A 24,267-nucleotide genomic window follows, 5' to 3' on the forward strand; every position below is an offset into this window, starting at 1 on the left:
TAAATCTTGATAAGCTGCCATTGTAGCAGCAGTAACCAATCCAACAACTGTACCAGATACCTGTTGTCTTACATAGATGTTGCCGACTGCAGCGCCTTATTCTGCCTGTTTACATATCTCTATATTTGAATACAAATTCCTATACCAGTTTCTTTGGCGCTTCAGTATATGTGCCTGTTGATGGCTGATGTGCTGTCATCTCTACTCCGTAAATTATTTACAGTCCATCAAGCATTTGCCATTACCATATAAATGACAGTAATGTATCTCCTGATTGCTAGTTAAATTTAGTACCTCCTGCATTGGTAATATTTTCAGTGTTCCAAGGTAATAATTTCCATTCCACAGTGGCCTTTATAAGGCTACTTAGTTTAATTTCAACATTTTTACAGTTTCCTAAGAGACACAGTGTTTCTAGGTTATTGAAAATTGTTTATGGCTCATTCTTGTGTCTAATACTTTGTCTCCTATTGCAGCAGACATCATCAGGGTCTGTGGAGGCATTTAATTAGATTGTCTGGCAATTACTGTTTCTCAAATCTTTAGAACTTCAGATAGTTGAGGTGCCAACCTATTTATTTGTAATCACAATAATCATTGTCTCATGTCATCATCGAAACACTGTTAAAGATTCCTGAGCTGTGGCAAAGTTTTGTACTATTTACACTGGAAAGTGCTAGTACAAGTAAGAGAAGCTAGACAGCTATCTCCAAGCCCCTGAAATGTCTTCCACAGCAGGAAATGAACCTTTAATCGACAATTAAAAGCCATTAAGGAAATACCACTGCCTGTTAAAGCCTGCATTGTATAATTGTATGACAAATTAAACCTCAAGGTTTGCTGTTTATGTACAGCAGGTTAATAGCTTGAGCCATTTGAGAATGGTTTCATAGTTTTATTGAACTTCCATCGTTCAAAGCTCTGTAGTGGCTCTCAGGTATACCTCAGTAGCTACTGAGGTCTGTCTCTACATACCACTTAGTCATGACAGGAAGACACTTCTTGCAGTATTTCATCCAGTATGTGGCGGCTGGAATAATAGACAAGGGTCCCCCCCCCCTCCCTCCCCTGCCAACCTCCAGTAGGTTATAAATAAAAGACAATGGACAATTTCATAGAAAACAATTATTTTATTACCAAAAGTTTTGTACACTTATGGTTACTTTTCAACATGAAATGATTGAGACATTTATCGTACCTGTGGACCAGCTTTGCAATACCCTCTTCAAAAAATGTTGCCGCCAATGATTTAAAATGAGCATTGATGTTTTGAAGGTCATCGTTGGATTGAAAGTGCTGCCCTTATAGCCACGTCTTCAGTTCAGAGAAAAGGTGAAAGTCACTGTGTGGCAGGTCAGGACTGTACCATTCTGTAAACTCGTTCAACAAGTTCAGCTGTAAAAAATGACTTGCGTCCTCGGCCCCCTTCATCATGCATGGCATTTTGTCCATTTTAAAACATTCAGCACCATTCACGTACACCACCATCAGTCATAAAGTTAACACCGTACACTCAACTCATTCTGCGATGAATTTCTGCTGCACTATTCTCTTCTGCTTACAGAAACCGAATTACACTTGGTAATTCACATTTGCAGAGGCAACAATGACGGCAGCCATGTTTACATGGCTGTAGTGCAACACAGACTGATGCCTTGAGGTCAGCAATGGTGGAATGGGTAGTGTGAGAGTTGCGCGGTAGCCTACAGCACACGTCCACTTTCTGCCGCTCATGCATCTTCTATACTAAACGATCGGAGGTTGGAAAAAAAAAAATGGCCCGTGTATGTTTCCATACTGTGCATGCCCGGTTTGCATTGTCCTTCTTTTATCCATTGCAGTGACATCGAGCATGAACAATACTTCTTCCTCATGAAATGAATGTGCTCTCGTGGGAATTGGTTATGATCATATGTGTCTGTAATGGAATTTGTCCTGACTGGTGTTGTGTGCACTGTCCTTGGAGATCTTTAAGAGACCAGTTGAATGTCATAATCATCCTGAAAAAGATATGACAGGCATTGTCATCTGCCATGGATGTCCTTGGCTGACCACATAGCTGTTCATTATACACTTTTGCCCTGCTGTTATTGAACTGTGTGTGCCAAAGCCACACAAATCAACATGAATATATCAAAACTCTACTCACTATGTTAATGCCAGTCCAGCTATCTTACAACTGATAGTGAATCAGTCTTGATACTCAATATGTGCCCTCTACTAGCTGTGTCACAAATCAGTCATGTTCTGCTGTGGTTGCAGTACAAAATATCACAAACTGAAAGAATCTAATAACTGTGTTAGCTGTCATTCCCTTTCTGCTAGATGTGAGTAGAAATTTTATTAGAGTGTGGGTGAAAAAAGTTAGAACATGAGATGTAGTGAAAGTGCTAATGAAGAAGTGGGAGGTGAGTGGGAACAACAAGAGGAAATCTGTGAATAAAGGGCTGAGTAAGCATGTGGGAATTATAATAAAGATGTTACAAAAGAATGATAGTTCGAAGAATTGTATTAGTCAGGAAATGTGAACGTGTAAGTACATTCCAGCCTTCAGTGGGTTTATTTTCATGCCCTCTCCCCCCCTCCCGTTTTTGAAGTACTTTACATTGTCTTTAGATTGCTCATCCCCCTCCCCCCTCAAGCTTCAGCTACATGCATTTACCCCTGGTTTTTTGTCCGTCTCAATTACCATTCATTTTTAAGCTCTTTTTTGTATAAATTTTTTGTCTTGTCAGCTTATCCACATTTCAGATGCCCTGCTCTGAATAATGATGCAGTCTCTTAGCATCCTATTTAGGGTTGCACGTGTTCAGCATGTTATTTTCATATATTAATCATAGTGCTGTTGTTTCTGTATTCATGTCCTTTTAAAGTTGGCCACACAAGACCTAAAGTACACCTGTTCCAACCTTTTACACGCTCACAAATCTCAAGGTGTGCTCTGAATTCAACCTGCATGCTCTAAATTCTAGTCTATTTCACTATGGATATGTAAATAAAATAGAAAGAAACTTCCACATGGGAAAAATATATTAAAAACAAAGATTCCAAGACTTACCAAGCGGGAAAGCGCCGGTAGATAGGCACAATAAATAAAACACACAAACACACACACAGAATTTCTAGCTTTCGCAACCGACGGTTGCTTCTTCAGGAAAGAGGGAAGGAGAGGGAAAGACGAAAGGATGTGGGCTTTAAGGGAGAGGGTAAGGAGTCATTCCAATCCCGGGACTGGAAAGACTTTCCTTAGGAGGAAATAAGGACAGGTGTACACTCGCTCGCTCGCGCGCGCGCGCACACACACACACACACACACACACACACACACACACACACACACACACACACACACATATATATCCATCCACACGTACACAGACATATGTGCGGATGGATATGTGTGTGTGTGCGCGAGTGTACACCTGTCCTTTTTTCCCCCCTAAGGGAAGTCTTTCCGCTCCCGGGATTGGAATGACTCCTTACCCTCTCCCTTAAAACCCACATCCTATCGTCTTTCCTTCTCCTTCCCTCTTTCCTGAAGAAGCAACCGTCGGTTGCGAAAGCTAGAAATTCTGTGTGTGTGTGTTTGTGTGTTTTATTTATTGTGCCTATCTACCGGCGCTTTCCCGCTTGGTAAGTCTTGGAATCTTTGTTTTTTCACTATGGATATGTTCAGATAGAAGACGTGCGTTTGCATTTTTGAGCAAATCGTATGGGTTTAATTCTTTCCCTTCCAAAGGAATTGACCTTTTTATGGAGGAATGAGGATAAGCAGTCTATTTTAGTTTTTTTGTATAAAGCTAAATAGTAGTGGAAATAAATAACTTAAGAAATTAACAAAATGCTGTTGATTTCAAAAAATTAGTTCTCTGAACTTGTGCTTCATATCATCACATTTGTTTTTCTTAAACTATTTTCACCATGTGTTACTGGGTTCTCTGTTGTATACTTGCACTGATGAATTTCTGCAGCATGTTTAGTATCAATTCCATATCAGAATTTGGATGTAAAATAAGGAAAAGGCAACCACTCACCTATAACAGACTGAAGTGTGTGGTGCATACACATGTGTAACAGAAAAAAGGACAAAGAGTTAAAAAAATTAGTTTGAATACTGTTTTCTTATGTGTGTCTGAGTAGCACAAATAAGTTCACTATAGGTGATTGATTGCCTTTCCGTTATTTTACATCTTAATCCATGAAGGAATTTCAATTATTGTTATCAGAACTCAAATGTGCTTTGCTGTGTTACTTTAATTTCTTCAGCACATCATAGTTGCCATGATACTTAAGAAATTTAAAATATTTTTTGTTTGTTGACAGTTAGGTGATTTTGGACTTGTCCATCTGGGTGCAGGTTCACAACAGACTCAGAGTGCTCTTCTGACTAGTACAGTATTTGGCACATCAGCATATATGGCACCAGAAGCTTTTAGAGGAGATGTGTCAGTCAAATTAGATGCCTTCAGTTTTGGTGTGGTAAGTTCCTCATTTGATTTCTCATTTTACAGTGAAATAGGCTTTGTTGTTATTGTTTAATGCAGGAATATAGTAATACATATGGGTAGGCAGTAATAAAATAATATCCGTTAACTGTAGTGTACATATTAAGCTACAGGAAGATCTCTAATAGCTAATGACCATAAGTTATACTGTGATGTAGTATGGTACGAACACTGTGCAATAATAATTGGAATATAAAGGACATAACTGTACAAAAGACAGAAGCATAATGATGCAGTAGACTATAGGAAAATTTGTTATGCTAATATCCTCCTCAGGGACCTCAAAAAATTCTTTAATATTGTAAAATGGGTGATCTGATAGCCACATGCACCATTTAATTTTAAAAATTTTTAAGTCCATAGATCTTAGATTGGTAAGTTGTTGAAAATTTGGTGTGGGTTCACTTTGTGAGAATTTCCAGTTATTACTAACTTGTGCCTTGGCATCTGAATTATTCTTAGCACTTATGCTGTGTTCATGCGTTTCACATCTAACAGCAGAGTCTGAAATATTATTTTTAACATACGGCACAGACACTTGTACATATAAATGTATAATTGTGGGTATTCAGAGCCTGGAAAAAGGATGATGACAATGCTCCACGTGTCCTATTTTACGTGTTATACGTAGGACTTTCCTCTGTATTTTTAAAAACTGTCTCAATGTGATGGGAGTGTCACCATACAATGAGAACATATGACATATGTGACCGGAATAGTCCAAAATGTGTCACCCTAAGAAATCCAAGCTCACTAAATCCCTTAGCTTCAAAGTATATGATTGGTATGTTCCTCCCAGTGGAGTTTGGAGTCAATGTAAAACTTAAAAATTTTACTGACTTATTTTCTGTTTCATTGGACATTCCCATTAGGAGTCGTTGGATTTTATCAAGATTACACAGGAGTTAATTAGCCCCAAACCAGTCCAAAGCTGCATCAAGATTTTCTTTTGTTATCCTATTCAGATTTGAGATCCTCCAATGTGTGGTAAGTAGTGTTATATTAGCTGCATAACATACGACAGAATGAGCTATGTTATTAGGCAAAACATTGATTGCTGCAATGAAGAAGAAGGGTCTGAGAATAGGCCTTTGTGGAACACCTGTGCTGATTTCCTTTAAGGAGGGATTTACGTTTCTGACTGAGACGAACTGTTTTCTGTTGATTAAATAAGAATACATCATAGTTAACGTGCTCCCACACACTCTACAAAACTTCCTCTTCCTTATTAATATGTCAACAGGATTGCAATCAAATGCTTTGCTTTGGCAACCTAATAGCAGTGATACCAAGAGAAAGAAAATGACCTTTTAAATGAAATGTAAAATCATTGAAAAACACAAATGTGGTGTGAGCGTCAGACAATTGGCCTGCCTCAACTATTTGCACTATCTTCAAGAACGAGGAAGAGATTAAGGAAATAGATGCTTCAAAGGGAGTGACAAGAGTATTTAAACAACGGTTTCATTAGTGGACGATGTCGTAAGGTTGCTCCTTATATGGATAAATGAAAAGCAATTGCAGGGCAATACTATTCATGAGAACATCATTTACAGGAATGTGAGAATGATTTTTGCCAACCTCATTAAGAAGACACGATGTTCATCAGTGGTTGAAGAAGTGTTTAAGGGATGTGCATGAATCAAGAAGTTTAAGAGAATTACCGACATCCACAGCATTGTGAGGCACAGCAAAGCAGCCATCTCCAACACAAAGGTAGCAGAGAACTCAGCAGCAACTTCAAGATGCCTGTAGATTCTGAGGACTACTTGCCACAGCAGTTTTTTAAGTGTGACAAGATGGGACTGTTCTGGAAAAAGATGCTGAAGCATACCTTTATAACAGCAGAGGAGAATGCATTGCCCGGTCACAAGCCAACGAAAGACCATCTCACACTACTATTCTGTACCAATTTAGGCAGTGATTTGAAAATTAAACCACTGCTTGGTTACCATACAGAAACTCCATGAGCCTTCAAGAAATGTAAATTCCAGAACAGCAGGTTAAATGTTTTGTGGAGGTCCAATAACAGGTCTTGGGTGACACGTGATCTTTTTTGTGATTGGCTCAATGAGTGTTTGGTACTTTGCTTGAGATGAATCTGCCCCTCCTTGTTTTGCTTGCTATGGACAATGCTCCTGCCCATTCTCCAGGCCAACAAGACCACCTCCTTGAAGACTTTCAGTTTATCACGATCCAATTTCTGCCTCCCAACACCACTCCGTTACTCCAGCCTATGGACTAGCAGATCGTTTCTAACTTTAACAAGCTCTACACTAAAGCACTCTCCGAGCATTGCTTTGAGTTGACTGAAGCTACCAACCTCGCTCTCAGAGAGTTTGGGAAATGACTTCAACATCATAGCCTGCATCAGGATGATCGAGAAGGTGGAGGAATGGATTACCAAGAGAACTCTAACATTTCCTTGTAAGGAGCTTTGGCCAGAGTGTGTTGTCAAAGGTGACTCAGAGGCACTTCAATTGGTACCTATGGAGCCTGTAGTCAATGAGATTGTGTCTTTGGCAAGAGCTTGGGACTAGAAGTGGATAACAATGATACTGATGACCTTGTGGAAGATCACAACCAAGAAATGGCCATTGAAGAACCTACAGAGCTACAATGTGTTTCACTGCAGGAAGTTGTAGAGAGGAGTTCTTCAGAGGAGGAGGAGGAGGAGGAGGAGGTAACAGCAAAGCAGCATTCTTCTGCCATAATAAGAGAAATGCTGAAAGTATGGGGATCAGTTGCATCGTACATTGAAAATCATCACCCAAATAAAGTAGTGACTAAACACGCTACAATTTATTTAATGATAATGCTGTGTCACATTTTCACCATGTGTTGAAGCATCGGCAGAAACAAATGACTATAGATAGCTTCCTAGTAAAAAATAATTAGTTATGTATCACGAATAATAAAGTACGTAATACTCTATGTATGATTTTCTTTGAACAAATGGCATGAACAAGATTATCGTATTTTACATTAATTTATGCGGGATAAATTGGTTTCGCTTAACAAGTGTCTCACACTACGAGTAAGATTCTGGTACAAATTATGCTGGCTATGCAAGGTTCCACTATAGGTGCTTATTTGTGTGTAGCAGTGCCTCAAATATCTTTCAAAATATTCTCATAGTTGTGACTGCTGTGTAGCTTTGGGGAAATTGTCCCCTTTTTTAAAAAACTGGGATAACTTTTGATATCTTGAGCGATTCTGGAAATACTCCAAATTCTACACATTTATTAAAGATAAAAGCTAATGTTTTAGAGATTGAGTGTTTTGTCTTTTTAATGATATAATTCAAGAACCAACAGCAGTCTATACATTTAAAATTTGAAAACTTCTTCTTTCTTGGCTCTACAGCCCTCTCAGTCCTTTGCCAATACTCTCCAGTTTCTATACCCCATCTTCTCATCTGGCTCTTGGTTGACCACGTCCTCTCTGCCCTCCTGGCTTTCCTTGTAATATTCTTTTTTGGTACTTCTGTATCATTCATGCGAGCCACATGTCCTGCCTACCTCAGTCTGGATGATTTCACTATCTTTCTGATGGGTTGGTTTTTGTTTGTGGTATACAACTCATGATTGTATCTCCTCCTCCATCTTCCTCTTTCACAGATTGGGCCAATAATTTGTCTAAGTACCTTTCTTTCAAATGCATCCAGTGTTTCAATATCTTTAGTTGTTAATGTCCAGGTTTAAGAGGCATATGTAAGGTCATATAAGGGATTCAGAAATAGTTAATTTCATGGCACGAGTCAGGAGCCTTGAGGATAGAAGTCTTTTTAGAGAAAAAAGGCTCTGTTGGCCAGTATTAATCTCTGCTTAATTCCAAAGGAGGTATCTTTTAGATGCGTAACTGTCGAGCCCAGATACTTGAAATGTTCAGCTCTCTCAAATGTATAATTGCCCATGTTTATTGCATTTGGCATATTTTCTCTAAATGCTTTTCCAGCTGCCATATATTTTGTTTTTTGTTCATTAATAATTAACCCCATGTTTCTAGTGGCCTGTTCAAGAGCTGTAAATGTCTCTTCCATTGCTTTTTGGGTTCTTGCTATTATATCTATATCATCTGTCTAGGCCAGAATTTGAAAACGAGCTTTCATAATATTGTCAGATGTGATATCACTCCACTGAAATACCTGTCATCTGGTAGTGGGGCTCCAATCAGGCCCATTGTGGATGAAATTGTTGCTTTAATATAGTTTCCTATTTCTTTAACTGAGTTTAAAAGGCAATGATTTAATTCCTCAGGCTGTAGCAGAGCTCCTTATGTGCAGTTTGGTGTGTCCTCTTGTTTTATTATTTTCCATGCTAACTTGCATTTATTGGGGTATAGTTTTCCACTACCAGTTTTTTTCCGTATAGGACCTATAGATGTTTTCTCTCTGTTCTGTCCTTTGGGCTCAGGCAAGCTTATGTCTCTGGTACAGTATGGGCACGTTTTCTTCGAGTCCCACAAGTTCTTCAGAAAACCACTTCAGCTTTATATTTTTGAGTGCAATTGGAGACCTAACTTTTTTTTACTGGAGAACAAGAACACCACAGATCTGTATATTCTTTAAAACAGTTATCAAGGGCCATTTCGGCTCACCTTTTCCCCGACTGGCAATTTTATACAAAGCCCCAGTTTGCCCTATCTAGTCTCTCAATAAACACTCTTATGTACTCTTCCTTTTGCCCTCTTAATAATACCACTTTAGGTTCTTCAATTTTAATTAGGAGTAAAGGCTCATGATCTGCCAACCCTTTCTCCTTAAAGTCTGACTGTGAAGTCTTACCAATGGAAATTCACTATATTACTGTCTATGCAGGCATTCTTACATGTAACACAGTTATTTGTACAGTATAGGTCCAATAATCTTAGCATGTTCAGAAATGTCCTTGTGGTTTGCCATTTCTATGTTAAGTCACCACATATAGTAATTCTTGACTTATTTTTCAAGATTTTTTTTAAACTATGAACTCACATTTGTCAATAAAAAAAGTTTACATCACCTTCTGGAGACCTATGCAGACTAACTGCAATTATGTTTTTATTCTCGAGTTTTACACAACTAAACTCCCCATCCAGTTCTGAGCAATATGTAGATAAATCAATTCTGGTAAATTTTACTCCTTTGGCAAGAAGTCCAGTCCCCCCATTCTTTCTCTGTTTCTTTACATGTTATGTCTACAACAACATACACTTTGGGGACAAGTATACAAGGGTGTCCAAAATTAAATTAGTATCGATGCAAACATTGGGTAGGAGGCTTCGGCAGTGGACTTTATTGTAGGAGACCTGCTGTATGTGTAACTCTGACATGTATTCACAGAAGGGAACATCTAGAGTGTAGTCATTAACCTGGGTGGCCAAACATTGGGACAATGTTGCTTTCACAGATGAGTCCCGATTTAGTCTGAAGAGTGGTTCTCAAGGGATTCTCATCTAGAGGGAACGTGAAACACAATTTCATGACACAAACATCACTAAAACCCCTCTTCACGAAAACAGATGAATCGGCAAGGTTTAACTGCTGTCAGGTATCATGATGATATTGTAGGACCTCATTTGTGGTTGTTGTGCGAGGTGCTGTGGGCCAAGACTTTGTACTGATGGATGATAATGCTTGACCTCATAGAGCAGGTGTGGCCTCCTCACTCTCCTGATTTGCATTCCGTAGAGCATGTCTGGGATGCACTAGGGAGACGGCTTTCATCACGTCAGCACCCACCAACAACTCTCCAAGACAGCAAGCAGCTCTACAGGAAGAATAGGCATTATTGACTCAACATGAGACTGATGACATAATTCACAGTATACCTCATCATTGTCAGGCCTGTATTGCTGCCAGAGGTGGTCTCACCCGATACTGAGCACATTAAGCAGTTGTCAGAATGTGTGTGCAAATCTATTAAGTTGAAAAAAACGAAGAACATTTTTGTGTACCATTATGCGTCTTGCAGCTATTTAGGTTCCATTTCTTTACATTGTTTCTACTTTACTATCACCTGTTTATACTGTTTTGTGGCAAAATAAGAGCAATCTTGCAAAATTTGTTGCTTTAAGTTTGGAAACCAGTGTATTTACTTGATCTGGGGGTTAACTAGTGTTCAGATACACATATAATATCAGCATCTTCATTGTTACACAAATTTTATAATTCTGAAAGCTGGTCTCTAATGTAGCATATATTAATTTGTAGAAAAGTAAGCCTCTATTTGTATTCCTCTGGGAGCTATTTATCTCTGTATCTCAAATACATCTCTGAACACTATTTTGATGTCATTTATCTTGTTTGAGTAAAGGGAGATACTTTGTTTTGTCAAGTTAGTCATAGAGGGGTTGGTTGTCAGCACATTTGCTGAAAGAGGCAAAGAACTTAATGCATCTATATTTACAATTTTGGTGGCACTGGCTTGGGCATGACAGTTCATAAAAAGCCTTCACTACAATAACCCACATTGCTGCTTCTGGTAGATGAACAAGTTGTGGCACTATCCTTCCTCTTAGCTGCTGATGTGGTTGTATCAAGTGGTTGCTGCTGCTGGTTCAATAGCACATTCTCCATATGGTTCATACCACCCCAGTTCACGGACTGTCTTTTGGAATATACTTTTAATTTCTTCACTTATCATATTTTCTAACATGCAATTTCCTTTCTATCCAAGTGAAGTCCATGTCTGGTGAAACACGCTCTAGCAAATGAGCTGAAATCTATTAATTAAACATTACTGAACATCTTGCACATGTTTTTAAGCTTTTCATTTTTTCCATGAATTTTGTTGTTTACTGGTGAGGATTCTGGCAGGTCATATCTGTGGCTGAAGTTTATGATTATGGTATTCGTATTAGTTAGAAGTAATAGAAGTCTTGAGCTCTGTAAACATGTTTTAGGTTCTATTTTTGCAAATGTCATTTGTTCTAGCACAAGTCATTACATTGTCCTGTGTAATATAGTCATTTTTCATAATTTTTCTCATCACTTCTTTGAAATCGGTACCTGGCTTAATCCCGCCTGTCACTGCCAGTGTTTTACTAATGCTTCTAAGTTCTTGAGAGTCTTTTCATTTGGTTACCTCCATATACATTGGTTTTTGTTTCTTTCTTCTTCCCAGTGCATAGTTAATTTTTATTTACACTTTTTGTATGTCATTTTTCGTAGAGATATTTGTAGTATCAGTTATGGTATTGTACGTATGTCATGTTTTCATTCTTTTTTAACTTCTAGTGCATGAAAATCAGTTTTATCATTGTCCATTTCTCTGCATTTGTCTTAGGTCCCAGGAACACTTTGTTTTGCTTTGCACAACATTTACTGGGACACTATTTGTAGGTCGGCGTCATGTGTCACTGTTCACATCCGAATTCCTCAAACGACAATGATCTTCAATAGGCAGTTGCTTCTCTAAATTTGCACATTTTTCACTCGGAGCATTGTATATATTTTTTAAGATGTAGACTTCATTTTGCAATCTTTTTGTTAATTTGTCTTTGTCCTTCAAAACCTTTTTAGTTTCTCATTTGCATGTTTTTGTAGTGCACCCCTGACAAGACAACGTGAAATCATTTGTTATAAATTTTCCCTCTGATCACTTCTCATGGAACGGAAAACTACACATGGTGCACCGAACGTCTTTTACAGCTCCTCTTACATACACTTTACACTTATTACCAATAACTATTTTGTTTTTTTCATGCACATTCTCAGTTACTATGTTAATCTGCCTCATCTTGAATTACTCCAATAATGGACAAGAACAAATAAGAAGAGCCATAATGCCAAACAAAAGTAATAAGAAAAAGAATTAAAAATCAAGAAAAATTTAAAATCCACACTAGTCAGATTTTCACAATATTTTATTTGACCAATAGTAATGAAGAAAAACTAGAAATATTTTTAAGTAACCAAGAGAAAGTAGATAGCAGACAGTGGGAAGGCAAGGTGGAACATTTCTCAATAGTTACCTTTTAAATATGATGGTAAGTGGTGGTAGGATGTAAATAATTTTGACTAAAGTAGACAACTGGCTTTTATTCTTGTTTTGTGTGCTGTCAATGACTCAGTACTTAAAGGAAAAAAAGAAAGGAAAACAAAAATTCTTTTGGCCATATGCACAGCCACTTGTGCACTACCTGCTGCAGCTCTTTGTCAGAACAAAATTTCTTTCCTCCCACTACCTTTTGAGTGGTCCAAACATGTGGTAATAACTTGGTGTGATGTCTAGTGAGTATGGTGGAAGTGGCCAAGTATCAGAGTGTAGGTCATAGGTGATTGCGTGTGTTGCGCAGACAGTATGAGGCCTGTCATTGTCATGTTGCAAAGTGACACCTGCAATCAGAAGTCCTCTAGCCCATATTGCTTTGATCTCATTGCAGGCTAAAGCTGATTTTTATTAACGTTTTGACTGATTCACTGACGAACAGTGTTTCCCCTAGTTGTGTAGTGTTCCAAGACAAAGTCTCATTCATCCCAAAAGAGTGTCAGCAAAATATCTGCAGATGGCTGCGTCTGGAAGGTTTGGTGATGAGGAATGCCGGTATTCCTTATTTGCTCTCTCTGTTTTTGGTTGGTGGTAGTGTACCCAGGTTTCATCTTCTGTAATGATTCTCATAAAGGAACCATCATCTTCTGCTTCAGAGTGCCACAAAAGTTCTTCAAAGACATCAGCACATCGCTTTTTCAGCTACTGTGGCATGCTTCTTGCAGACACTTTGTGAAACATTAAGCATTCATGAATGATGTGATGTTCTGAGCCATGGCTAATGTCCAGATTTGTGGCTATTTTATCTATGTTCACATGACCGATTTTCCATCACAATGCAGTAGACTGTGGTGTCACAACCCATTGTGCCTGACCCGGGCACTGTGCGTCTGTCACAGAAGTCCCGCCATTTCTGAACTTTCTACTCCACTCACACACTTGCTCAGAGATAGGCATGCATCACCATATCAACCTTCACTTGTTGATGGATTTCAATAGGTTCATACCTCCAATGCTCAAGAACTCTATGACAGAACACTGTTCTTCCTTGATGCATGTTGCAAGTGGGGCAGCCATTTTGAACCTGTATTGGGGTTGTTAATTACAGTTTTAAAATTTTCATTTGACTCCCATATTGTACTTCTTTACTGGTAACTCTATTTACAAAGCATTTGCAGACAATATATTTGGACACTGTGGCAGTGAATGTACCTGCAACATTATATCATTATGTGACACATAGTTCAGAGATATGATACCATAAACATTGAAATGCATGAAAAACCAGCTTTTCTTGAAATAGGGTGCAAATTACCCTGCCTATACCCATCCAGTGTTTGATAATGAGTGCACTTAATGATTTCCAACAAACTTTAAACATTATTTCAAACATTTCCTAAAGTTTTCCTCTCTTACAGCCTCAGCAAATAATGGAAGGAAATGGCTAGTCACTAACTAAATGTTTGTTGCTTGTGTGATAGAACTTCAGCATCAAGCCAAGGTTTTCCATCTGTAACCCTAGATGTTTAACGTATTAACTTATTTGTAAAGTAATCAGATGTTTGAAACTGTGTTATAAATGGGAGTTCGAGTCTTTAAAGACTAACAGTTGGGATACTGATATATCATATATTAGAGAAGTACAACATGTTTGTATGTAACCACTCAAGAACATTTGACAATGAATGAGCTGACAAAGTATAAAACTTAACCACATTTTGATAAATATTCATTGATGATAAAACTATCAAAAGCCAAGAATCTGTTGAGCACAGAATTCCAAACAACTGCGTTATTTTTCAAAAACTGTATAAACAAAATTATTCTGCATAAGTTGACATTTCACGTAGGTTATTACACAATATTGTACCAACATAAAACCAAAATTTCATTGATGTCAACGTCATATCTGCACTAGGTCAAGAAATGTTCTTTTGTACTCATAAATATCATAAATTAGGGAACAGATTGAAATCAGAGCATACCATAAAAGGCCACTAAAGATTTTTTGCACATTTCTTAGAACTGAATGAAGGATGTGGATGATTAGTGTGTTGATGGCAACAACAAATCTCTGATGTTGATGTTTGTAGGACTTAAAAAATAAAATGAAGACCTTATTGAGGTTCGTGCTTGCTGTGAGAGCCTACATGCCGATGTATGCAGTCTGGAAGGTGACGAAAGTGGTGTGGCAAACAAAAGAAAAATAGCAGTATGCACAATGTGAAAAATTGGGTGAAGAGACTAAAAAGATAAGAAGTAAAAAGATATCAAAATGAAAAATTAAGCAAAGAAGGGAAGCTAAACAAATAAGTAACATATTATGTAAATTGAAGGTGTAGGGGAGAGAAAGAAAACAAAGGGAAGGAATGACTGATTTCAGCTGCATCAAGGATTTATGTGGAATCAATGGCGACTCGTATCCAGGATCTCTAGCGTACTGAGAAACTGCATTTACCACTATGCCCTCCAGACACAATGTTTATCGCAATTGCATAGACTATCTCAGTACACCTCCTGGCTGACCCACATTCCCACCAAGTGCCACCTATCATCAGCCCCCATCCGTGTCCTCCATTCTCCCTACTTTAATATTTTCACAGGAGAATGAAAGTAACTATACATCCACTGTGAAGGTTGTGGATTCATGGCCACTGAAGGCAAATCAGTGGTATGAATGTGTGGTGTCTATTCTTCTGGACATGTCCGATTTGTCCAAAAGAACAGGATGTGGAATAAAATCAATAGTATGGAAAAGATAGATTACTACTCATCATAAAGATGACACATTGCTTTACACACAGACATAAGGAAAAGATTGTTACGCATTAAGCTTTTGGCCAAAGCCTTCATCAGAAAAGGGCAACATGCATGCATTCGTTCAAGCAAGCACACTTCACACAAATGACTGCTCTCTCTGGCTGCTCTGGTCAGATTGAAACTGAAACACATGGAACGGGAGCAATGACACATAGTGGAGTGGGAAAGGGAGAGGGATAGCAAGGTACAGGTGGGAGAAGGAGAAACAATGTTGCATGGCGGAGCATGCAGGGACTAGAGGTGGCAGACAAAGCTACCTGGTGCAACATCGGGAGGCTGTGGGGGAGGGAGGGAAGGGGAAAAAGAGAGCAGACCATTAAATTAGGCATGTTATATTCAGTTGCATGTTGTGCAACAGGGTGATCCACTTTGCTCTTGGCCACAATTTGGCAGTGGCCATTCATCCTGGTGGATAGCTGCTTGGTAGGCATGCCAGTATAAAAAGTTGAGTAATCATTGCCCAACTTTTTTGTATTGTTATTACTACCAGCCAGCTATCCACCAGGATGAGTGGCCACTGCCAAATGGTGACCACGAGCAAATTGGACCATGCTGTTGCACAGCATGCAGCTGAACATAACATGCTTCATTTCAATGGCTGCTTCACACCCAGTGCCATCTAAATCCTCCCCTCCACCAACAGCTTTTCTGAACTGCACAGATATAAGTTATCCTTACAACGCATTTTCTGCTCCTGTAATTATCCCTGCCTCAACATACAGTAACATAGTGTCCTCACACCCTCCTCCCAACAGTTTCCAACCCCTCTGTCCTATCTTCTCCTCCCCATTCTTACCTCCCACCCTTTTTGTTTGCCAACCTGTGCCAACTCACCCACCCATCTTTCCCCTCTGCTCTCCTTTTTTGCTTCACTTTTCCTCACCTCCCTGCCCCACAGCCTCCAGTTGCTGCACCTGTTGGAATTCTAGCCCTTGTCCATTCTACCAGACAGTGTTTCTCTCTCCCCCCACCTATTCACTACTACCCCTTCTGTTCTCTGCCCCATCTGACTGTTGCTTCCATCCCATGTGACAGATGCATTCTGGCGTGAGCTGCTGGAGTTGGCAGTCGTATGTGTGTGTTATGTGTGCTTGCTTGTGTGCATGAAGGCTGAGGCCAAAAGCTTTGTGTAAGTGTCTTTTAATTGTGCCTGTCTGCTGTGTGTCTTGTTTGTGGTAAGAAGCAATCTGTCTTTTCCTACATTGTTGATATTTCCACCTGGAGTTTCCATTGTTTGGTATGATGAATCTTCAGTTATAATGTAGATTCTTATCCAATCAGTCTCAATTAGGTTTTATTTGTGTGTGGTCATCCAGTCAGAAAAAAGGGATGTGGCATGACATGGTTTAAAGTGAGGGCAAGAGAGGAGAATAAAAATGGCTCTCAAATGCAGTGACAAAACATGGACCACTACCATTACTAGGTGGGAGAGTGTTGAATGTGCATGTTTTCTAAAAAAAGATCTTATACAGTCTAATATTGCATTAAAAGATAGAGTGAATTTATTACAGTTAAAAAGTGGAAGCACAAAACCAGTCTGAAAAAAGAAGGTGAAAGCCAGAGTGGGAAGAGGAACATAACGACAAAGCAGAAGCTGTGGGTGTGACAAGTTCTGTGATCAAACAGGGTAGTAGGAAAGGAATTTCAAAGGATGGAGACTAGCAGAGGTGGGAATAGAGGATGTGCTGGGACATTTCCATTTGTATTTGACAATTTCAAAATACTTTCAACAATTAATTAAGAGTGAGTGTCACAGTTGAGTAACAATTAAGTGGGAATTTCACACCAATAAAGCATTTTAGATTAGTGACACTTTTTTAATTTATAAGTACAATTTTTTTTTTTTGTTATAGGTGTTACTGGAACTTCTGACAAGCCTGTCACCCTATGATGAAAACAGAGAAGGTTGTGACTTGGTAAGACTTACTATGTTTGTTATTCCTTTTTCCTTCATATTTAGAACTTCAAAATTCCATAAAAATCTGTGTGTGTGTGTGTGTGAGAGAGAGAGAGAGAGAGAGAGAGAGAGAGAGAGAGAGTAAGGAGTCATCTATCAAACCACCCATTATTTCATCAACACGTGTGTAGATGTTGTAAGCTTTGGGAAATCCTCAGTGCCAAAACTTGACACCTGAAATTACATACTACAGTTATTTAACCACATAAGTAAGTTTCCTGTGGCTGGAGGTCTGCTCAGATGCAGATATTCACAGTAATTCAAACTGTTACCTTTCAGATAAAAGCATGTGTTGTGGATATCAGTGGGTTATCTGTGGGTATCTGCAATAATATTTGTTTTGTAGTTAAAAATTACGGGAATGTATCAGTCTTATTATACATTTTTTGTAAAATTGTGTGTCAATCAACAATGTCGTATCACCACTGCACATCTGTTATAATGTTTTTCATTTATTTATTCTTCATAATTACAGCCTATTATCTGAAAAGCCAACACAAATTCTTTAGAGACGAATGGGAAAAATGATAGAAGCCGACCTTGAGGAAGATCAGTTTGGATTCCTTAGAAATGCTGGAACACATGTGGCAATACTGACCCTACGACTTACCTTAGAAGATAGATTAAGAAAAGCCAAACCTAGGTTTCTAGCATTTGTAGACTTAGAGAAAGCTTATGACAGTGTTGACTGGAATACTCTCTTTCAAATTCTGAAGGTGGCAGAGGTCAAATACAGGGAACGAAAGACTATTTGCAATTTGCACAGAAACTAGATGGCTTGAGGAGCATGAAAGGGAAGCAGTGGTTGGGAAGGGAGTGAGACTGGTTTGTAGCCTACCCCCCCCCCCCCCCCCCTCCCCCCACTGTTGTTCAATTCTATATTGAGCAAGCAGTAAAGGAAATAAAAGAAAACTTTGGGGTAGGAGTTAAAATCCATGGAGAAGAAATAAAAACTTTGAGGTTTGCCGATGACATTGTAATTCTGTCAGAGACAGCAAAGGACCTGGAAGAGCAGTTGAATGGAATGGACAGTGTCTTGAAAGGAGGATATAAGATGAACATGAACAAAAGAAAAATGAGGATAATGGAATGGAATGTAGTCAAATTAAATCCGGTTACATTGAGGGAATTAGATTAGGAAATGAAACACTTAAAGTAGTAGATGAGTTTTGCTGTTTGGGGAGCAAAATAACTGATGATGGTCAAAGTAGACAGGATATAAAATGTAGACTAGCAATGGCAGAGAAATTTAACATAGAGTATAGATGTAAGTGTCAGGAAGTCTTTTTGGAAAGTATTGGTGTGGAGTGTAGACCTGTATGGAAGTGAAACATGGACAATAAATAGTTTAGAAAGAAGAGAGTATAAGCTTTCGAAATGTGGTGTTACAAAGGAATGTTGAAGATTAGATGGGTAGATCACGTAACTGATGAGGAGGTACTGAATAGAATTCGAGAGAAGAGGAATTTGTGACACAACTTGACTAGAAGGGATCGGTTGGTAGGACATGTTCTGAGGCATCAAGGGATCACCAATTTAGTATTGGAGGGCAGTGTGGAGGATAAAAATCGTAGAGGAAGACCAAGAGATGAATACACTAAGCAGATTCAGAAGGATGCAGGTTGCAGTAGTTACTTGGAGAAGAAGAGCTTGCACAGTATAGAGTAGTATTGAGAGCTGCATCAAACCAGTCTCTGGACTGAAGACCACAACAGCAACATCTGAAAAGCTAAAATAGGCCATAAAAATCACATTTCCTTGGTTAGTAATAAATTATGTATTAACTATTTATTTCTGATTCTTAGTTTTTAAAATACAACTACTTCTGATACTATAAAACTACAATGAAAACCTTAAACAGTTACCCAACTATTAATAATACTGCAAGCTGTTGTAATGTTTGCTGGAAACTTGAATTCTGTGGGCCCAGGTGAAGCAGAAGTCTGTTTTCTTTCTTGTGTTCTGCCTATGACCAATTTAGCAGCACCCAAGAGACCTGCACCTTGTGACTGCCCATTGCCACGAACTTATCTTTTATGCAGTCTGTGAAGCATGTTCTGGACGGCAAATCTAGCCACCTGGTAACTGAGAGGTGCAAGTTACCATATTTCTGCTGACTTCAGTTACACTTTGTAGTAATTGAATGATCATGTAATGATTGCATTGAAGAAACCATTAGTGATAGTGCTTCAATATAATGCATGCCACATATATAAGTTCATGTAAGATGAAACAAGGTTATGTCACATTATTGTGAGATGCCAAATTGAAATAGTAAATTTGGAAGATATTTACTTGATAGAAATGAGAAAATTGAAGAAATAGTGGCTTGTTTGCATATAAAATGTGCATCCTTTCACTGGACACGTCTATGTCTACGTGATTCCTCTGCTATTCACAATTAAGTGCCTGGCAGAGGGTTCAGTGAACCACCTTCAAGCTGTCTCTCTACTGTTCCAATCTTGAACAGCGCACGATAAAAACGAGCACTTAAATTTTTCTGTGTGAGCCCTGATTTCTCTTATTTTGTTGTGATGATCATTTCTCCCTATGTAGGTGGGTGCCAACAGAATGTTTTCGCAATCGGAGGATCAAGATTATAACAGTAGAGAGACAGCTTGAAGGTGGTTCACTGAACCCTCTGCCAGGCACTTAATTGTGAATAGCAGAGGAATCACGTAGATGTAGACATGTCCAGTGAAAGGATGCACTTTTAATGATAGCCACTGCAACTCCCATATCATGCCTGTGGCACTATCTCCCCTATTTCATGATAATACAAAATGAGCCACCCTTCTTTGAACTTTTTCAATGTCATCCGTCAGTCCCACCTGATGCTATCCCACACCGCACGGCAATACTCTAGAATAGGGCAGACAAATGTTGTGTAAGCTGGGACTTCAGATTTGTTAAACCAGGATTTCTTGAAACAGCTCAGTGCCTTGTTGATGTGGGTGCTATGTATAGTGCAGTGAGTATCAAATAATTGCTATCTCATCCAACTAACATTTTGAGAAAGTTAAAGAAAACTGCCGATCGTATGCGGAAGCTGGTTCTAGAGAGGTGAGGAATATTTTAGGTGTGTAGGAGAGGCATTAATAGTTGATCTATGGAGTGATTCATATTGAAAAATAAGCTATGTGGGAGTGGCTGAATATCATCTTAACAATGAAGAAGGGAAACTTAGTGTTGTGCACCAGAGGTCTCTAAAGTGAGATTAAAAAAATTGAAAACAACATTAAACATTTACTGATAAAGATATTATGGTTGTTAAATTTATTCAGCACAATGCAAAAGATGGTGTATGTTGCTGACAGAGGTCCAAACACTGCAGCAGCACATAATTAGTATAAGAGACCCTTATGCTCAGCACACGTCCTAAATACACTATGTTGGAGCACACAGCTGTGGGGGATACCAATGATAAGAAGAATGATGTACAGCGATAAATAAACTTTTCTCGAGCTGTCACAACTATTTTAAATATTTTTGACCTGCAGAAGTGGCCATAAAGAAATTTGAATACACCGTGAGAAGCAAAGTAGACATGTTTGAGTCAATTAACTTGCAGTGGTTTGAAGTTTTAGCAATTTGGCCCAAGATAAATCAAGAGATTTTAACTGATCCTGTCGAAAAAAAAAGTTTAGAATGTAATCAGCTTTCTGACATTTAAAAACGCCTCCATTACGACATTTGTAGTATTCTTTACCATTTCAAACAAGAACATTTAACTTCAAAATCTAATTTGTGAAATATTATGAGACTAAATAACGATCTGTTAAGTGTTTTCTCAGCTTTTCATATGTATGACAGTAATAGACACTTATTCTAAAACAGGCTTTTCCAGCATAAGGAGCATTGTTGCTGTCTGTGAATAATGAAATGATCAGGCTCACCTTGGAGCATTGGCACACGCTGTAAACAACCAAATGGACCAAGACAATGGACAGCAGCACTGTCACCTATGCTTTACATGATTGCCGATCTCATACTCACAGTACCCACACCACACTATATCCAAGCTACTGCAGAGAGTGCTCTAGAGAGCGACTGCTCCTTGACACTCACTGTATGTTACTTAGCCGCCATATCAATAAGGAACCACATCTTGTCGAGAAATGCATTTCCACTTGCAACTTAGGGAGATAACAGGATTTTGTTGACAATTGATGAGCTACATTCAAAAATTGGCATATTGGAACTTGCGGATGCAGGTAAGGGTCATGTGGATGTGGACATCATTTTTTGTAACCCTTTTTTTTTGTAAAATAGTATCACCAGTCCTATTGGAGTTCTGTATATACACTATGCGATCAAAAGTACCTGGACACTTGACTGAAAATGACTTAAAAGTTCGTGGCGCCCTCTATTAGTAACGCTGGAATTCAGTATGGTGTTAGCCCACCCTTAGCCTACTTGATGGCAGCTTCCACTCTCGCAGGCATACATTCAGTCAGGTGCTGAAAGGTTTCTTGAGGAATGCCAGCCCATTCTTCAGAGTGCTACACTGAAGAGAGGTGTCAATGTCAGTCGGTGAACAAAGTCGGCATTCCAAAACATCCTAAAGGTGTTCTGTAGGATTCAGGTCAGGACTCTGTGCAGGCCAGTCCATTACAGGGATGTTATTGTTATGTAACCACTCCGCCACAGGCCATGCATTATGAACAGGTGCTCGATTGTGTTGAAAGATGCAGTTACCATCCCTGAATTGCTCTTCAACAGTGGGAAGCAAGAAGGTGCTTGAAACAGCAATGTAGGCCTGTGTTGTGATAGTGCCACACAAAACAGCATGAGATGCAAACCACCTTCTTGAAAAACATGACCACTTCAGTATCACATTGGAAACAGAGTACGTAGGGATGTATAGGAGTGTGGAAATCTCGCGTATAGGTGTATGACACAAGTGACACCAAATCACCTGACTACGTTCGATGTCCGTGAGTTCTGCAGAGTGCCCCTTTCTGCTCTCTCATGATGTCTAATGACTACTGAGGTCACTGACATGGAGTACCTGCAGTAGGTGGCAGCACAATGCACCTAATACGAAAAGTAGAAAAGAAACCTTTTGCTATGCTCTACAGTATCGTAATTTTGCATCTTCATTTCCAACTGACCACATCTGCCAGTGGTTAATTTCACTGCATTTGGTGGGGAGGGACCCGGGTTCAATTCCCGGTACCCCCTCACATTTATTCTGAGGTAGAGAGGTTTGGAAAGAGATCCATTCAACCTCATGGAACAAATACTCAGGAACTGTATGAATAAAAAACCAGCAGCATCAGTAGGATTCATATACTGCCAATAACAGATAGAATGATTGGTGACATGCTGATCCCAGGTCCCACAATCATAGGTCACACGCTGTACTGCCTTGAAGGCTGCAGTCAGCCAGTCAGAACAGGTCAAGGCCTTATACAATGATCAATAGTGGCTCTTACAATACTACCATGGCTGTTGTTAGTTAGTTAGCATAAAGTGGACCAACTCTTCCAGAAACTGGAGTCTCCCCCAATCCCCTATGTACCTTTTGAAATTTTGGTCTCTTCGGTCAGATATATGCTTGGAAAAGCAGTATTTTGAATCTATTTTCCGTTAATACACCATTTGCAGATAATACCAGAACTATTGCTTTACATGTTTAAAAGAAATAAGGAAGAAACTGATCTTGAACATTCAGAAATGTTGTTCTCAAAAATTGTTAAACCACATGTGTCTGACACAGTGGGAATGAAAATTATAACATACCATTGAAAATGGTGGCAGGTGTGAGTGAACAGCTTGTGAGCTGTGTGTACTTCATTAATCATGTACATAATAATACACTAAAGAGAAAATGCAGGGCACACGAAGAAGTTCATGTTTCCTACTAAATACACTTTATCAGTGACAAAATAAATCTATATCATTCATATACCAAATGGATATTCTGTCTTCCATAACTTATGTAGAAAATAATCTTGACTCATGAATTTGATAGTGCATACATGGAATTTCATTTTTACTTAGTTATTATGTAAATTGCTTGTAAGTTTAAGATAATGAAAATTCACAGTAATTTCCTACCCTATAACAATAAGTAGTAACTCGATTAAAAAAAAGTGTAAATTTTCATTCACTTGGATATTTCTCTTAGCAGTCTACACATAAAGAACTTTTTTTCTCTTCAGGTAACACATGTTGATGACATTTGTGAAGGATCCATTGAACCACTTCTTGATACCAAGGCTGGCAGTTGGACAGCAGAAAATGGACAGAAGATATGTGAAGAACTTTATGTTATTGCCATTAAATGCCTGGAAGAAAAAAGATTGAGGCCAAGTATGGATTATATAGTGAATACACTAGAGAATATTGCTGAAAAATGTGGTTTTTTGTAGAGACAAATTGTATATATTGATTAAATTTTATTTTCAAAATGTGCAGCTGAATTATTTTGTTAAATTTCACAATTGTCCAAGTACAGCTTGCTATCTTGCATGTTCAGTCATATGACTCCAGGTGTAATAAGATCAGAATTATTTATTTTCTGTATCAGGAATTAGAAGGCAGCAATTGTAATTCAACGAAGAGTGGGGTTTGGATCGCAACCTGTGTTGTACATCTTTTGCAGCTTCTCTAAATCATGTGAGTTGATGACCATAGCCATTTCTCTCCCCATCCTTCTACAGATGAAGCTTATGCTCAATCTCTAATGATTACTGTAAATGATCATACTTTAAAAGTATAATCTTCCTCCCTTTCTTTAATTTAGCAGGCAGCATTGGTCCATTTGCAGAGGACGTGACTCCTGTGTATAACATATGCAGCAGCAGAACAATTTCTTGTGACAACAGTGACTCTCAGTTGGCAGTCACAGAATGAAATTAGTGTTTTTGTCAATGCACCATTAATGCCAGAACAAAGCATTATGGTTTCCAAATTTAATTCTTTGTATCGTGGACTCACCATAGTAGTATGCACTATTACAGCAATCAGTTGAATGGCTCTACCTTCAAAACAGAAAATAGCCCAA

General features: G+C 38.7%; 1 protein-coding gene across 3 annotated transcripts in view; it reads left to right on the forward strand.

Moving 5' to 3' along the window:
• LOC126336926 (interleukin-1 receptor-associated kinase 4-like) overlaps positions 1-23,683 on the forward strand; it is a 102,552-nt gene extending 78,869 nt beyond the window's left edge. For all 3 annotated transcript variants that reach the window (XM_050001095.1, XM_050001096.1, XM_050001094.1), the window contains exons 8-10: positions 4,324-4,479; positions 17,152-17,214; positions 23,423-23,683. In XM_050001095.1, coding sequence (XP_049857052.1) covers positions 4,324-4,479; positions 17,152-17,214; positions 23,423-23,632 — 429 coding nt within the window. In that variant the 3' untranslated portion in view covers positions 23,633-23,683. The remainder of the gene's footprint in view (positions 1-4,323; positions 4,480-17,151; positions 17,215-23,422) is intronic.
• The last annotated feature ends 584 nt before the right edge of the window (positions 23,684-24,267 follow it).

The sequence above is a fragment of the Schistocerca gregaria genome, chromosome 2 (assembly GCF_023897955.1).
Source record: "Schistocerca gregaria isolate iqSchGreg1 chromosome 2, iqSchGreg1.2, whole genome shotgun sequence".
NCBI lineage: Eukaryota > Metazoa > Arthropoda > Insecta > Orthoptera > Acrididae > Schistocerca > Schistocerca gregaria.